The sequence below is a fragment of the Doryrhamphus excisus genome, chromosome 20 (genome assembly GCF_030265055.1).
Source record: "Doryrhamphus excisus isolate RoL2022-K1 chromosome 20, RoL_Dexc_1.0, whole genome shotgun sequence".
NCBI lineage: Eukaryota > Metazoa > Chordata > Actinopteri > Syngnathiformes > Syngnathidae > Doryrhamphus > Doryrhamphus excisus.
In genome coordinates this window covers 16,657,310-16,673,912 of record NC_080485.1, presented here as the reverse complement: position 1 = coordinate 16,673,912, position 16,603 = coordinate 16,657,310, and the positions used below count along the sequence as shown (strand labels likewise).

General features: G+C 47.9%; 2 protein-coding genes across 2 annotated transcripts in view; one reads left to right on the top strand and one right to left on the bottom strand.

Moving 5' to 3' along the window:
* LOC131107844 (leucine-rich melanocyte differentiation-associated protein-like) overlaps window positions 1-16,603 on the top strand; it is a 267,408-nt gene that overhangs the window by 42,913 nt on the left and 207,892 nt on the right. The window lies entirely within an intron of this gene.
* On the bottom strand, window positions 10,171-14,716 carry LOC131107842 (zinc finger protein 503-like). The gene is made up of 3 exons (XM_058058237.1): window positions 14,620-14,716; window positions 12,782-13,281; window positions 10,171-12,686 (listed from the first exon to the last, which is right to left on the bottom strand). The coding sequence occupies exons 1-3, from the start codon at window positions 14,684-14,686 to the stop codon at window positions 11,244-11,246; spliced, it is 2,010 nt and encodes a 669-aa protein (XP_057914220.1). The 5' UTR covers window positions 14,687-14,716; the 3' UTR covers window positions 10,171-11,243.

Here is a 16,603-nt window from a genome sequence, read left to right as displayed (position 1 = left end):
GAAGTTTACTTGTCTTTAATCAGGCTGCAGCTAATTACCCGCCTTCCACGCCGCCTTGGCGTAAGTCATTAATCACGCCGGCGTCTGGGAGCTCTCAGCTTTGTCACACGGCCGCTGCAGACAGGAGCTGCCTTCTCCGTGGCGGCGCTCCCCACGGGCAGCCCTGACGTCGCCCATCCGGGTGTAAATTACCCCCAGGCCCCCGCCCGTGCGAGGCCGTGTTGGGTCTGTCAGCGAGAGGCCGGCGTTGGACGTGACGTCAGCGTCGGATGTTGGGTCAGGCTCGCAGTCTCCATCGGTAGCATGCGGCCAAATTAGAGGTGAGGAATAAAATCATCATTTGGACCCGGCGGGGCGATGCATCATTCTGTCCGCAGCACACCGCCCTCGCTCGCTGGTGACCACGTACGGCTTTTAAATGACAACGCGGGTTCCCGCCAGGATCCGTCCCTTCGGCCCTAAACGCTTCATCCCAGCGACAGTCAGATGATTCCTGTGAAAGGTTCCAAACGCTCGCATCCGAGCGGCGGACGCCATGCGTGTAATAACAGGAGGGAAGGAACTGAAGGATGTGGACGGCGACGCCCCCCGCCATCGCTCTCGTCCCTCGGACCGCTCTATTCGCCGTGCTTCCTGCGGACCGACTCCCCTCGCCGTCCTCGTTTCACGCTGCTGGCGAGTGCAAAGCGAGGCTTTCAGCTTATTTTCCCGCTCGCCGCTCGGCTGAGCGTCTCCGTCCAACACAACCAGGCTTTGTTCACCTTGGCGCTCGTCCACAAAGGCGCCGTACGCAGGCGCTATCGAACACAGCGTGCTTGTAAGCGAAAGTGTCGGATGGAAAGAGTCTGCACTTTCTCCCGACTCCTGAGCAAGGTTGCTAAGACGGACGGGCGTCTCGTCAAAGTAACAGACTTGGCACGGGATGACGGATGGTTGATGCCAGAGCTGCCGCCGCTTTATGCTCATCATTCATCTTGTTACCGATAGATCAAATTCACTTGGAGGAAGATTCATGAAAATGTATGAGAATGTAAATGGCCGAGTGACCCATTCGTCTTCTTTAAAGTGGCAAATGTAACATGCTTCCCATCCCGGGTGATAAACTCCCAGCTCGCTCTTTTATGAAGGATTCACGGCGGATGGTCCGGTCCTCCTGGATTCCATTAGGGTGGCGGGTGGAGCGCCTCCGCCAAGGTGCGCATCACTCAGAGCTGTCAGGACGGGCACGTCTGACCCGCGCATTTCTCCTCGCCGCTTTGTCAAAACACTCCAATAAGTTGGACTCGCTTCACGATGCTTTTCTCGATATTTTTACCTGTTCCCGTTTTCATGTTGCTTCCTGCTTCCTGCTGTGACATCAGTCGTTCCGGTTCCTACCGGAGGGGGAAGACTTCCCTTTTAGTTGGGGGACCCCTGTGAGGACGGGGCCACGTTCCTGTTCTCGTGTTTCTATGCTCCTAACGTCCACACAGGGGGGTTGTCACCTGAATGAGCATGCATCCATTCCGCCCTAAGTAGTTTTATGTGAAGACCCACCAATGGCTAAATGTACGCAACCCCCGGGAACGCCTGATTGGCTGATTTATTAGCGTAGTCGTCCCTCATAACAACCACGACTGCTGGTGTCCCGACCCCATCGTTTTTTATGAAATCCCCAGTAGGGGTGCCTACTCTTTCCTACCAAGGTGCCCCCAACTCTTTACCACCTCACGCTGAGGAATGAAAGAAAGTCAAAAACCGCTTTGACTTTCTTGGACTAAGCGAACCCGGATGGAGAAGATGGAGAAGATGGAGAAGATGGAGAAGATATCAGTATCAGTCTCAGATATCCAGTATCAGTCCCTCACTTTGTCGCCATGACGATGAATATTGATAACAAGCATTGAGGAGACGTGATATCAGGTTCATACAGTATCTAGTATCCATACTGGAGTGTCGATACTTCCGATACCATGCAGCACTACAAGCTCTAAAGGGGATACTCCTCATCAATGTTGACTTCATTCCCAAGTAACATTTATAATAATAATAATAATAATAATAATACATTATATTTGTATAGCGCTTTTCAGAGTACTCAGAAAATCGAGTTGAGTAAAAGATGCATTAAAATAAAACCAATAAATCCATACGTTCATTCAGGGCTAAAAACAAAGCTAAAGGCAGGCGGGCCTTTCTTCCCGTCGTATGTTATGATCCACCATCACCAGTTTGGTTTATTTCCATCATTAGAACGTGCCAGGCCAAAGAGAAGTAGAGGTGGTTGGCAGGCGGCCCCCAGGCCGCACCGGGCCACCGGAGCGCCGCCTGCCGCGGTCTGGGGGTGACGGGCGTTCTCCGTGTTGCGTTTGTGAGCGCGGGAGACAGGCTTCAGCCTGACTGACACAGTCATCAAAATGAGAATCCTTCCCGCCTGGGGGGGGCGCGGTAGCCGCGGTAGCTGTCAGGCAGTGGATGTCTTTTAATGCTCCTGTCTCAGACGCGTGTCAGAGCAAATGCCAAAGTCATAACATCAGTTATTAGCCGCATGTTCGATGCCCCGTTCCCTCTTATTTACCTGCTCTCCTGCCTCCTGGTGGAGGGAATCAGTCACATGACAGATCTTCTGGCTTCAAACTTGCGTCTCTTCTCTTATTTGTTTCTGCCTTTTTGACGGAGCGTGTTGATGTTACCTTGTTGTGTGAGAAGACTTGGAAGGCTGCTTAATGTCTGCTGCCATGTTGCACGCTGGAGACAATTAGCGGCTGGATCACCACACGCGTACGCTGCCTTTTTTTTGGGGGGGGGGGGGGGGGGACGACTGACAAGCTCACACAGGGGGGAACCTTCCTTGGCTCTCAAAACCATCCAATCATTCCACGTAGACGTCTCAGTAGGAGGTCACCAAAAGAGGAGGTCTTCCAGCATCTTCTCTCTTCTACGAGCAGATGGAGATGAGCTGCTGACTTATCTTCATCCGTCTAAAAAGGATCATGGTAGCTCTCCTTTGGTTTGCTGACCTTTGAGGCGCCTTTTCCTCAGTCCACCTGAGGAACCTCAGTCCACCTGAGGACCTTTAGTCTACCTGAGGAACCTCAGTCCACCTGAGGAACCCCAGTCCACCTGAGGAACCACTCGTCCTCTCGTACTTCTTCCAACCTTTTCAAGGCTACCAATACCATTCTTATATTTGAAAAATAAACAATGAATACATCATTTATTATTTATTTACTGATTTTTTTAATTAATTTAATCATTTAAATATATTTTAAAAATAGTAATGGAATATTATTCCATTATTATAATTATTATAATTAATTATTATTATTATAATTAATTATAATTATTATATTATTATATATAATTATTAATATATTAATTATTTATATATTAATAATAAAAAATATATTAATATTAGATTTATTGATTAGAATTATTGTAATTAATATTACATGATTTAAGTCAATTCCATTAATTAAACATTTCAATAATTATACTATTATTTATTTTAAAAATGTTTTTTGTTGTAGTAGTCATTACATTTATTATTTAAAATGTATTTTTACGTGTATTTCAATATATTATGATTTAGTGAATTAATCCTTAAGTCATTTTGCTAATGTACAACATCCAAGTATATTTAAACATAGTACAAATACTGTATGATCCTGCCTACATGAAGTTTCTGCAGCCCCTCCCGTGTAGTACCACCTCTGGCCTGAGGAGGCGCCAGAGTCACGAGTCCAATATCATCAAGTCATTCTTCATGAAGGTATTTGGTCCTGCTAGAAAGGCCCCCAAAACTGGTTCCTTCAAGTCATTGTTACATAATTGATGGAAGACAAGCCATTTTCTCCTCTTTTGGTGGGATGATGCAATTATCACAATTTCTTTCCTTCTTTTCCACCATAATAACCAAAATATAATAACCAAGAAGCATCTTCCCCGTGTGATGATGCTTATGTCGTCCATGGATGCTAATCCAAATAAAGCTTTGCTACTAGAAGGCAGCTCATTCTCTGCTGGATTTCTCACTTAAGACTAAAATGCAGTAAAGCAATAAAAATGATGCTATAGCGCCATATTTCCCGGGGCGGCGTTGCCGGGACGCCCGGCCCAATTTGTCTCCCGGTCAGGCCCATTAGTCTGCCCCGCTCCGCCCTTAATACGCCGGCCTGCCCGAGATCAATGTTTGATCTCCTCACGGAGCGTTTGGATGAGCTGAGGAATGTCCCGCTCTGCTCTTATTTCCTGGGAGAGGTCTCCATTGGACCTCGCACGGCCCCGGAAGCCGGACGGCGGCGGCGGTGGCGGCGCTTGGGTAATTGTTTGCTCTGCTGACGTGAATGAATCGCCCAAGTAATGTGCCGGCTGGTAATAGGTGAATACTTTATATCCGCCTGATAAATATAGCTCTCCTCCATCACATAAGTGTTATAGATGGCTGCTCTTACTGCACACGCTCCCTGGAGGCTCTCATACTGGTCCTTTCCTTGCTTACTGGTCTGCTCTACTGCACACCAGTATGGACCAGTAGGTCTGTACTGCACACCAGTATGGCCCGGTAAGTCCCCACCACACACCAGTATGGCCCAGTAGGTCTGTACTACACACCAGTATGTTCCAGTAAGTCCCCACCACACACCAGTATGGACCAGTAGGTCTGTACTACACACCAGTATGGACCAGTAGGTCTGTACTGCACACCAGTATGGACCGGTAAGTCCCCACCACACACCAGTATGGCCCAGTAAGTCTGTACTACACACCAGTATGGCCCAGTAAGTCCCCACCACACACCAGTATGGCCCAGTAGGTCTGTACTACACACCAGTATGTTCCAGTAAGTCCCCACCACACACCAGTATGGCCCAGTAAGTCTGTACTACACACCAGTATGGCCCAGTAAGTCCCCACCACACACCAGTATGGCCCAGTAGGTCTGTACTGCACACCAGTATGGCCCAGTAGGTCTGTACTACACACCAGTATGGCCCAGTAAGTCCCCACCACACACCAGTATGGCCCAGTAGGTCTGTACTACACACCAGTATGTTCCAGTAAGTCCCCACCACACACCAGTATGGCCCAGTAGGTCTGTACTGCACACCAGTATGGCCCAGTAGGTCTGTACTACACACCAGTATGGCCCAGTAAGTCCCCACCACACACCAGTATGGCCCAGTAGGTCTGTACTACACACCAGTATGGCCCAGTAAGTCCAGTCAGGAAATGGATGGATGTAAAGTTTGAATATTTGGGTGAATACTGTATTTATTCTGTAGGTGCAAGTACATGATGTAGTACTCCTCCATCCTTGTGGCGTTGTAAAGAGTACTAAAGAGTACTGTATTCAATGTAGTATGAATATGATTTCTTCACATGTACTGTGAGTACTTTGCTAGGCTGTGGAACCATTGTAGAAATACGACACGTAGAAAGGTGAGATGGCAGCGTGGATGTGGAGCATGAGCAGTACGAGTAGTATGCTAGCTAGGCTTGGCTAGCTAGGCTTGGCTAGCTAGGCTTGGCTAGCTAGGCTTGGCTAGCTAGGCTTGGCTAGCTAGGCTTGGCTAGCTAGGCTTGGCTAGCTAGGCTTGGCTAGCTAGGCTTGGCTAGCTAGGCTTGGCTAGCTAGGCTTGGCTAGCTAGGCTTGGCTAGCATACTTTCCCAGGGCGAAGGCGTACTTTGTCATTAGCGCGTTCAGGACAAACGAGTTCCCTGGAAGCCAAACCTTCAACTTCTTTTATTACTCTCTCTCCCCACCTCACCTTGCACGCCCACGTCACTCTCAGCTTTACTTTGAAGGTCCCTTGGTGGGACCACGTCACCTTCGCACCCGAAAGAGGTCACACCCTCACCTCAACGCCTCCTCTCCTCGTATTCATCACAGCCGAGGAAGACGTCAGCAGGACTCCACTGCTGATACCTTTCTTTGGAAACATTTTATCGCAATTTAACCAAGTACTGGAAAGGAACTCTTCATAGTTAGCATGCTAACGACGGGAGCCCAACACCATGACATGTTCTTATAGAACTCTTCATAGTTAGCATGCTAACGACTGGGGATCAACACCATGACATGTCTTAAAGAACTATTCATAGTTAGCATGCTAATGACTCATAGTTAACATGATAACGGCTGGAGACCAACACCATGATATGTTCTTATAGAACTCTTCATAGCTAGCATGCTAATGACGGGAGCCCAACACCATGACATGTTCTTAAAGAACCATTCATAGTTAGCATGCTAATGACTCATAGTTAGCATGCTAACAACTGGAGACCAACACCATGACATGTTCTTATAGAACTTTTCATAGTTAGCATGCTAACGACTGGGAATCAACACCATGACATGTTCTTATAGAACTCTTCATAGTTAGCATGCTAACGACTGGAGACCAACACCATGACATGTTCTTAAAGGAACTCTTCATAGTTAGCATGCTAACGACTGGGAATCAACACCATGACATGTCCTTAAAGAACTCTTCATGGTTAGCATGCTAACGACTGGGGACCAACACCATGACAGTCCTGCTGTCAGGGTTGGCATGCTGCATGATGAGGAGCATATAGAAGATGTGATCCATGGTAGACGCCGAGGGGGGGAGGGGGGGAGACAGGGGGCGTGGAGGCGGTGCGTTTATGGCCTTGGTCGCTGACGTTGGTGAATCCACGCTAGCAGATGAGAAGTCATCTGGTGGCGCTTCACCTGCTGTGACACTTTTACTGACGCCTGCTTCCGCACACATCCTACGCTGCTTCGAGGGGGGGGGGCGGGGGGGTAAAAAAATGCAAGATGTAATTGTGAGACATAATTGCGGCAGGGAAAATGTCAAGTGATCATAAAGATTCCGGTTCCTGCACGGTTGTGACCTTTGATTGTCTGTAAAAACAACGTCGTAAAAGATAATCATTGCTCCCTCCGCTGGTGTTTGCAAATGGCGCCCTGACACCCCCGCCCCCAAAACAGCCAAGAAGACGTGACAGTAATGACAGCTTTCATGGCGATACCAGCCTCGGCGTGGGAGCTTCCCGTGGCATCCACGATTTCTGGTCTTAAAGGAAAAGTACACTTCATGTGCTAAACGGCTACAGGGACCATGGTGATATCATGTGCTATACGGCTACATGGACCATGGTGATATCATGAGCTATACGGCTACATGGACCATGGTGATATCATGTGCTATACGGCTACATGGACCATGGTGATATCATGTGCTATACGGCTACATGGACCATGGTGGTATCATGTGCTATGTTTCTATACGGCTACATGGACCATGGTGATATCATGTGCTATACGGCTACATGGACCATGGTGATATCATGTGCTATACGGCTACATGGACCATGGTGATATCATGTGCTATACGGCTACATGGACCATGGTGATATCATGTGCTATGTTTCTATTCTATATGGCTACATGGACCATGGTGATATCATGTGCTATGTTTCTATACGGCTACATGGACCATGGTGATATCATGTGCTATGTTTCTATACGGCTACATGGACCATGGTGATATCATGTGCTATGTTTCTATACGGCTACATGGACCATGGTGATATCATGTGCTATGTTTTTACTCTATACGGCTACATGGACCATGGTGATATCATGTGCTATGTTTTTACTCGTACACGGTGTGTATTGTGTACATTATCGTGTACATAAATTGTGTTCATGTCCCAACATCATTTGACCAGGAACGATAATGTGAGATGCAATACAAAACCTCCATTAAAAAAACTGCAATTATAAAACTTCTCATTAGTATTCAAGTGGTATTTATTTAAGACGTGTTCATGATTGTAGTGGTATTTTGCACTTGTATAAAAGTATTCTGCATCGTTCTGAGAGCAGTATTTAGCTACAAAAACAACACTGCAAACTGCAACAAGTAAATGAGTGCATTAGTAAATGTAGACTTTTTAATGCGGCTCTGGTATTGTTAGCATTAGCTTGTGTCAGGAAGCTAGCCTGGATGCAACACTGCTTAAATATTCTACACAGCTTTGTGTGTGAGGAAGGTTAGCTAATGGGGTTCATGAGATGCAATGCAGAACCTCCATTCAAAAACCTTACAAATGTAACGCTGCTCATTTGTGTGGTAGCGGTATTCATTTAAGACGTGTTTATTATTGTTCTTGTACTTTGCACTTTTAAAAAGGTGTTCTGCATCATGTTGGTAGCTCTGTCTAATAGTTTGGTTACATGATATTAAAAAAAGTTGTGCATGACATAGCTATCACGGTGTTGTATTGAAAAGGCATCATTTTTAAAGCAGGTTTTGTATGGGACGTCTTTAGCGCTTGCCAGTAAACTTGCATGGATGCAACACTCACTAAAATCTAGCATGACTTATTATTTCAGGCTTAACGTTGATCTGTGACGATTCCATGAGATGTAATGCAAAAGCTCCATAAAAAAACACAATAAAGACAATAGTCATTTGTGTTGACGTGTTATTGGTTGAAAACACGTTTAGTATTGTGGTTGTAATTTGCCTTTTTGTGTAAAAATGTTCTGCATCATGCTGGTAGCTCTTTCTACTGAAAACACTGCACACTGTGTTACATTAGAAAATGCATCATTTTTAATACAGCTCTTGTATTGATGATGTCATGGTGTTCCTGTCCCATCATGGCGGCGGCGTTCTTGTAAGACATGTTTAGGATTGTGCTTGGAGTTTGTGGCGTGCGTCATAGTCTTCTGCATCGTGCTGATATTGCTTTCTCGTTGTTTGCTGCTAAACCAACAACCCCCACTGCAAACTACAACTACTAGATGAGTGATCTTGTAATGGCCGTCATTAGAAGATCGCCAGGAAGCTGAGTAAAGTGATTTATTTATTCTGTTAAGCGCCATGTGTACGTCGTGTGATGGAATTGTGTCGGTGTAGCGTCACGATGACGATGCATTTGATCATTGGCGAGAACACGAGATACGTGTACAATACGAAACCCCCTCAGGAAAGCCCAGCATGCTAACGGTGTTGGTAGCGATGGGAATGCTATTGATTGGAAACAGGTTTATTATTGTGGTTGGATTTTCCAGTGGGGTCAGCGGGGTGTTCTGCGTCCTGCTGATGTCGCTTTGCAATGTTTTTGTTCCATTATTTAGCTAGAAAAACAAAAACACTGCAAACTACAAATCGTAGGTGAGTGTATTTGTAAATGTAGAATTGTTTCATGCAGCTCTTGTATTGGATGTCATTGCTAGCTTGACAGTGTAAAAACGTTTGTGTAATAAATAATCTTTTGGTCGGAAACACACATGGTGTGGTGTCTACCTTCGACGTGTATTTTGTACATTTGCCAAACTGAATGTGCAGCTGTGTAATTCCGTTCATGTATTATGCTTGAAGTGACAATAACGCAATACAAAAGCTCAATCAGAAACGCTCAGCATTACAAGGCTGCTCATTTGCCTCCAAGTGCTATTATATGAAGGCGTGTTTATTCTTGTGGTCGTACTTTCCAGTGGAGTGCAACTCTTCTGCATCATGCTGGTAGCGCTATGTCATATTTTTGGTACATTATTTAGCTTAAAAACAAAAGTAACACCGCCATAGACGAGCATCTAAATTGAGCAGCTCTTGTATGGGATGTCTTTGGGTCCGCTTTCACTCACCAAAAAGGACTTTTCCCCTCGTAAATCCTCCCAAAAAGCTCCTTTCTGCACTTTCCCGTAAGCCTTCTCTAGGCCCCGATGGACAAAGTGAATATCCACTAATACCCTTGCAAAGCTTCCTAATCCGGCTCTCCTCTTGCTGTGTGGCGTCATCTCCACGCATCTCCACGCCGTGGGGATACGGAGGCCCTGCGTGGCAAGGCGGGAGTCTCACGTGCACGTGTCCCCGCCGCACCCCCACCCTCGGTGACATGACGGGGGTGCATGATGAATTGCACCTCCACAGCAAAGGCACCGTGAGTGGGTCAAAATGGAAAAGGCTCTCCTACTCCGTCGTGACTTTGGAGGACGCACGGCTGCTTTGTTGGCTTTGGGAAGTCCAGGAGGACATGGAGGACATGGAGAACATGGAGGACATGGAGGACATGGAGCTGGAGGAGCTGTACATGAAATCATCTTTTTTTAAAGCATGCAGTTCACCTTATTGGCCATGCAAACACAAGTGTTGACATGAGAGTGTGTGTGTGTGTGTGTGTGTGTGCCGCGTATTTTAAAAATGTAACCATGTTAGAATTACATATAAATATTATCATTTTCACATTTACTTTTATGTCCGCGGATGTGCAAACCATTGCATTTAAAAAAACACATTTTAAAAATGAAAAGATTTTAGATTTGAGATAACGCGGTGATATTCCGTGCAGACCACTTTTGATTTTAAATAAAAAATCTCTGCCGTTATCAAATATCGTCCACATTTTTTTTTACCTCATTTGAAAATAAAAAACTGCAAGCCGTATTTTTTCCCAGCGTTCAACATGAATATGAAATAGTACACGCCCAATGTAAATATGATTTCCCCTAAATATGGCAGCATAACTGCAGTGAAATACTGGACTAATATGTCCTCCTTCCATCGGAGCTGCTGTATTTTTAAAAGAGCAAAGGATTGAAAATGATTTCTTTCTCCTGGAAATCAAACACTCCTGGTATCTTCTAAGCGTGGAAGGAGACACCAACGGGTGAACACTTTAGAGCCGTCAATCAAGTCAATGAGGCACACGGAGATATGGAACACAAGTATTTCTTATTTTTTCCAGGATACATACAAAAAAATACCAATTCTCCCCCCATGGTATACACCTGAAAAATAATTCTAATGTGGACAATTTCTGATTTTTGAAAGGAAACAACAAAATAACATGCATGTAAATTATTTTCTTCTCAGTGAGACATTTTTTTCTTAAATAAAGAACAAATACAATCATAGCAATTTCAAATGAACATCAAATCAGGAACCCTAGTTTCAATTAGTACTCTAGCGTGTGTGTGTGTGTGTGTGCGTGTGTGTGCGTGGGCTCTCCTCTTGAATAAAAACAAAAAGCCTCGTCATCCACTTGAAGCCATCGAGTTCCGTTTGGACGTAATGCACTTTATGACTGGCTGGAGTAGGTTCCTTCCATGGCCGCCTGCCGTTGCAGCAGACGCATAAATAAATACAGTCTGAAGTCCACGGACCCCCCCCCCCCCTTCCCCCCCACGCTCATATAAAAGTCTTTCTATTTGCATTCTTTCTATTCTTATAAACTTTGCAAAGTCCCGTCTGCGTCCCTCACTGGTACCCCAGCGCCGACGCTGTGGTGAGTCTCTGGCCGTACAGCGCATACGGGGAGTAGTACGGCCCGGTGGCTGCCGGGACCGGGACGGGGGCCCCGGGGGTCGGCAGGGGGCTTTTGGAGTACGGGTGGTAGCGGCTGCCGAGTCCCAGCGCGTGGTGCGGGCTCCGCAGAGCCAGAGTCCCGGGGCTGCCGGGGGCCCCGGACGGGGGCATGTGCATGTGGCAGGCCATGGCCGCAGCGGCCGCGCTGGCCAGCGAGGAGGAGCCCGGGTAGCCGGAAATGAGCTTCTCCGCCCCGGTGAAAGCGGTGTGTGTCCTCAGGTGGTTCAGGAGCTCCTCCGAGGAGGAGAAACGCTTGTCGCACGGTCCGTTCGCGGAGACCCAGTTGCAAACGTGGGGCAGGGGGTCGTTGGGGAGCATAAAGCCGTACGGGTAAAGGGGGTGTCCGCTGAACGAGGGGGCCGAGGTGTGGACTCCGTGGATGGGGTGCGTCGGGTACATGAGGGGGTAGCTGGACTTGAGCGCGCTGGCCGCCGCCGCGGCGGCCGAGTCGTGGGTGCAAGACGCCCCGGCCGCGCCCGCCAAGTGGCTGGCACAGTGGTAGCTGAGGCAGTAAGGGTCTCTGCACAGGCTGGCCGACATGATGGAGGGCGGCGACGCCCCGGCCAGCGGGCTGGAGCCGGCCTTGCTGCAGCCGAGCGAGCCGGCCAGCTGCGCGTTCACCAGGCTGCCTCCGTGCGGCATGAAGTGCTGCGGGTAGCCCGCGTAGGCCCCGGCGAGGCCGCCCGGGTACGTCATGCCCGCCGGGGGCAGAGGGAAGACGGTCTGGCCCGGTTTGTACGGGGACACCGGCGCCACGAGCCCGGAGCCCAGCACCGAGGCCGACGACACGGACGTCACCGTGGGGGACTCCGACGAGGAGGAAGACGCGGAGGTCTTAGCGCCGTGCGTGGTCTCCTGGTGCTGGTTCACCTCCACGTTAATCCCACCGCAGCTCACGCTTATCCGGCTGTGGCTGGACGTGGCCGAGCCGTCCGCGGGGCCGCTTTTCCCGCAGTCCGAGTCCTTCTTGCCGTCGTCTCTCTCCCCGCATTTGCCCTCCGCCGGCATGGGAGAGGCCGACGTGCTGGAGTTGGGGCTGCCTGTACGCGGCGTGAACGGCTGGCAGGTGGCGCTCGGCACTCGGAAACCGGACTTGTCCGCTCCGGCGGAGACGCCCGAGGAGTCCTTCTTGTCCGACGGCTTGGAGTAGGGCTTGAAGCTGGATTTGTCGTCCACGCCGATGTCGCTCAGTTTCAAAGGGCCGGATTTAGAATCCTTGTCGCTAGATCCGTTGGAGGCGACGGAGGACAGCTTGGAGGAGGGCGGCGGGTCCGGCTTGCCGATCTGGGAGCAGGTCTGCGCCAGGAGGGCCAGCGGACTTTTCTTGGCATCGAGCTGCGAGCGGCCGACAAAATAAGAAAAAAAATCATTAATTCACGCCAATTTGTCGCATCAAACATGAGAAATGTGTGCTTTCCCCCCCTGCTTACCTCGATGGGGCTGACGGGGGTGGAGGGTAAAGGCTGCAGGTACTCCGGGTGCAAAATGTGTCCGGAACGTGCCGTCAGCATTTTCAAAACCTTCACCGGGAGTCTGTTGGCTTGCCGTAGCGGGTCTGACGGCGGTGCCGGCTGCTGCTGCTGCGGAAGGAGAGACGCTGGCTGGCTGCTTCCCCGAACACTGGCTCGGATTTCGGCGAGATTTGTCAGGACAGACGCCGAGGGCGATGTGCTCATGTCCCAATGCTCAGCCAAGTGGACGGCGAGGCTTCGGTCGCATTCATCAAGGAAGGACAAAAGCGGTACGACGCAGAGAAAAACAACGGCGATAATAATCCCGATGGTCGGAGGAAAAAGAAAAGGAAGGAGGAGGTGCTGGTTCTCGCAGGTCCGTGCCGCCGCTGCCTGCCTGCCTGCCTGCCTGCCGTGTGCGTCCCGGTCCGCGTCCTCCCCGCTTGTAGTCCCGCACCAGCGACTGGGAGACGTTTTCACTTGCGGAGGGAAAAAAAGAGCTGAATTAGTCCCGAGATTAAAGCCTTTGCCGCCTTCCAATCAAATGGGACCCCGAGGTGATTGGAGGGTCAAGGGGATGTGACGTCATCCTCCTTGGAAGCCTGGAAGCCTCTTGCTTTGACAGCAGCCGGCAGGGGGCGGAGCTTCCGTGTGAATCTTTGCTTGCCGGGAACGCTGACTCCTTTTTTTCAAAGCGCTCCTATGCGGGTGCTTTGCTGTTGGCGCTAAACTAAGACATCCGGGCTGCTTACATCTTTTTCCAGGAGCCCGCCAGTGAGAAAAATAACACAATTCAGATGTTTGTATGTGGATTCTTTGATTTCCTGCTGGAGCCCCGCCCCCTCGGTGTGTGACATGTAAACAACTGCTGAAGAAAAGAAGATCAGAGACAATTGCCCTTATTGTTTGTAAACCTGGTCGGTGTTTGCCAGGTCTCAGGGCAGCACACTGCATGATGACTTTGTTACTTTGATTGAACCTGAAATAAAATAGATTATAAACCAAACTCCTACTGAAGCCACAGCCTCCTCATCAACACGCGTGTTGACCCTAAACGTCTTCAACCAAAACACATCAACACATCAGAATGAAGTGATAATAAACTTTGAGTCAAAACCACGAGTCAAGACATTTGCCCACCCCTGGACTGTACCAATATTAGAATATTCCAAGATCATTCATGTGACAGGAGCGCTCTGCTGTTTATGACAACCTACGGCACAGACGACCAGTCAAAGATCATCTACGACACGAACACTGCTGTTTTGAAGGACTGACAAAAACCTAGTCAAAGATCCTTTATATGACAGAACCAGTCTGCTGTTTTTACGTTCCACACCAGTATTCCATATGATATTACCAATGTCAAGTACTGTCAAGTACTGCAAGTGTGGAACTCAACTGACTGGTATTTTTTTGTGTGCATGTTCATTATCAGACCGATATCGAGATTACTTATAGTGTGCAGGTGAGCACACTTCATCCCTTCTTTTTTCCCTTTAACTTCCCCTGAAAAGGGAAAACCCATCTAGCACACAAAAAGGCTGATCAGCCACCTGAAATGCCCGAAAGATTGGCCAGAACCTCCATACTGCCACACCAGCTGCTCGGAGCGTGTGCCCGAATACAGTGCACCCTGCTGGGCCACAGCAGGTAGCCACTCCCCCTCTATACTCTGGTTCTCCTGGTAGTACTCATGTACTGGTAGTAATGTCATGATATTCCTGATAGTACTCATGTACTAGTAGTAATGTCATGGTATTCCTGATAGTACTCATGTTCTAGTAGTAATGTTATAGTATTGGATGAGGACTAACCTATAAATTGTGGTCCCTTGCAGGCCTTTGTAGCTCCAGCGCTACATAAGTAGACGTCCATGTCCATTCAGGAAGTAGATATGAAGTTTTGGGTGTCATGTGGGTATTGAAAGGTAGAAAGTTGGGGTTGAAAAGAAGGTATGGTGTATCTGTAGTATTTTCTTTCAGGCTCAAGCAGCAGCACAACCACGTTGGTTTGTGTCATCCTTTCTCACCCGGCAACCATAAAACCAACAGCCCCCACCCTCCCCTCTCTCTGCCCCCCCACACCCCCCACCCCCCCAAACAGACAAGCATTGACAGGAATAGAGCAAAACGTGTTGATGGAGGGGATGTGAATGTCACATGTTTTCATATGATATACAAGGGCCTTTCTATTTCTATCTCCGCCCCCTCCGTCAAGTGTCAATGCTGCTTGGGAGCAATCAATCAGTTATTTGTCAAGAGGCCCGTCAATCCCGCAGCTTGATTTATGTCAGCCGTTGTGCTTGATTACATGCCAGGGGGGGACAGATGATGGGGGGGTGCTTTTGAAGAGTTTAGGTTGCTGTTTTTGTTAGAAAAGGTACATCTCCTGTCCTGCTCCACCGCGCATGAAGAACAGTTCAGCAACTTTTATGAGCCGGATCAAACAGCAGGCTGGCACGGCCCATGAAATATTTATACCTTATTTTGACAACTTGCACAGGAGTCTTTGTGCTGCACTTTGCAGTTTGCAGCCACCAGCGAAGCACATTTCTGAAAGCTATGGTGTGTAAATGTATTAATGTCACCTCCAACAAAGACATACACACCGTGTAGTCAGCTCCACTTTATTTACACACAATGCAACATGATTGACTTCCCTGCAGCACAGGAGGAAGGAGAAGGATGGACGAGGTGCTGGAATGAGGAGAAAAAGTAGAAAATGCCCCCCCAGCCCGACTATTCACCGGATGGCTTCCTTTCAATGCACTCTCACTGCTTTCATCCCCAACGGGGTGGGGGCGCTCAATTAAAAGCCTATCAGTTTGTAAGTAAATCAGCCTTGTCACATCAAACAAAACCATTATTATTGCAGCATCCCTCCCCTGCATGGCCTGATGGCCCCACAGGCAACTTTTGGACAGGAGACACACAAAACCTGGCCTGGACCCCTCCGCCTTTTCACGACAAATACCAATAAGGCCTCCTAAAACCTCATCAAGAGAAACATTTCATTCATTTATACTCTGCCAATATTTGTATATGGCAGTATATGATGTGCTCATATTCCTGTATTTGCTGGTGGTAATGCTGGATGTATAATTACTGTATATGTACTGTCCGGAGCAAAATGGGGAGGAAAAAATGTCCAAGGTATTTTTTTAAATAAAGAAAATATCAGCAAAAAAAAAGACGAGTTCCTCCTCCATTATGTATTTTTGGGCTTTACCTCCAAAAATATATATATATTTAAAGTATAAAACGTAAGTGGGTAAAACCCACAAACTACCCTTTAATAGACAAAATCTATCTATTGCTTTTGCTTTATTATAATATGCACATGAACAATTCCAATGGCCTTTTTATGCCATAATTCCACTTCATAATTTGTCCCTTTCTATTTTAAAAATAGTAAAAGTAGGCAGTGCAGCAATTGATTTCAAATGCTTCCTATTCAGTTGAGTGTATTAAAGCTCCTGCAGCAGTTGGCTAATAGTCTCCTGTGGTGTCATCATGTTTGCTGCAAATAAACAGCATGGCCTATTGTCACATGATCTTTTAGTGGCGGTCTCCTCTTTCACCATATGCAAAACAAAGATGTGTGATTGATAACCGGGTGTCTGCGGTGCTCCACAGTCCGTGACACAATATGTGAGTTATTAGGGCGAGGAAGGGCAGCCATAAATAAATTGCCAGTGTCGGGCCCCTCCACTCCAGAAAAAAACACAACTTTTATTGTCCGCATGACGAATAGGCCGCGCGCGCACACACACACACACACACACACACACACACACAC

Coding starts and splice junctions, on each gene's coding strand:
- LOC131107842 (XM_058058237.1), bottom strand. CDS start 14,686: ATGGACATGGACGTCTACTTATGTAGCGCTGGAGCTACAAAGGCCTGC. Junction 13,282..14,619: donor CAAGGGACCACAATTTATAG/GTTAGTCCTCAT, acceptor TCCCTCCGCAAG/TGAAAACGTCTCCCAGTCGC. Junction 12,687..12,781: donor CCCCCGTCAGCCCCATCGAG/GTAAGCAGGGGG, acceptor GGCCGCTCGCAG/CTCGATGCCAAGAAAAGTCC.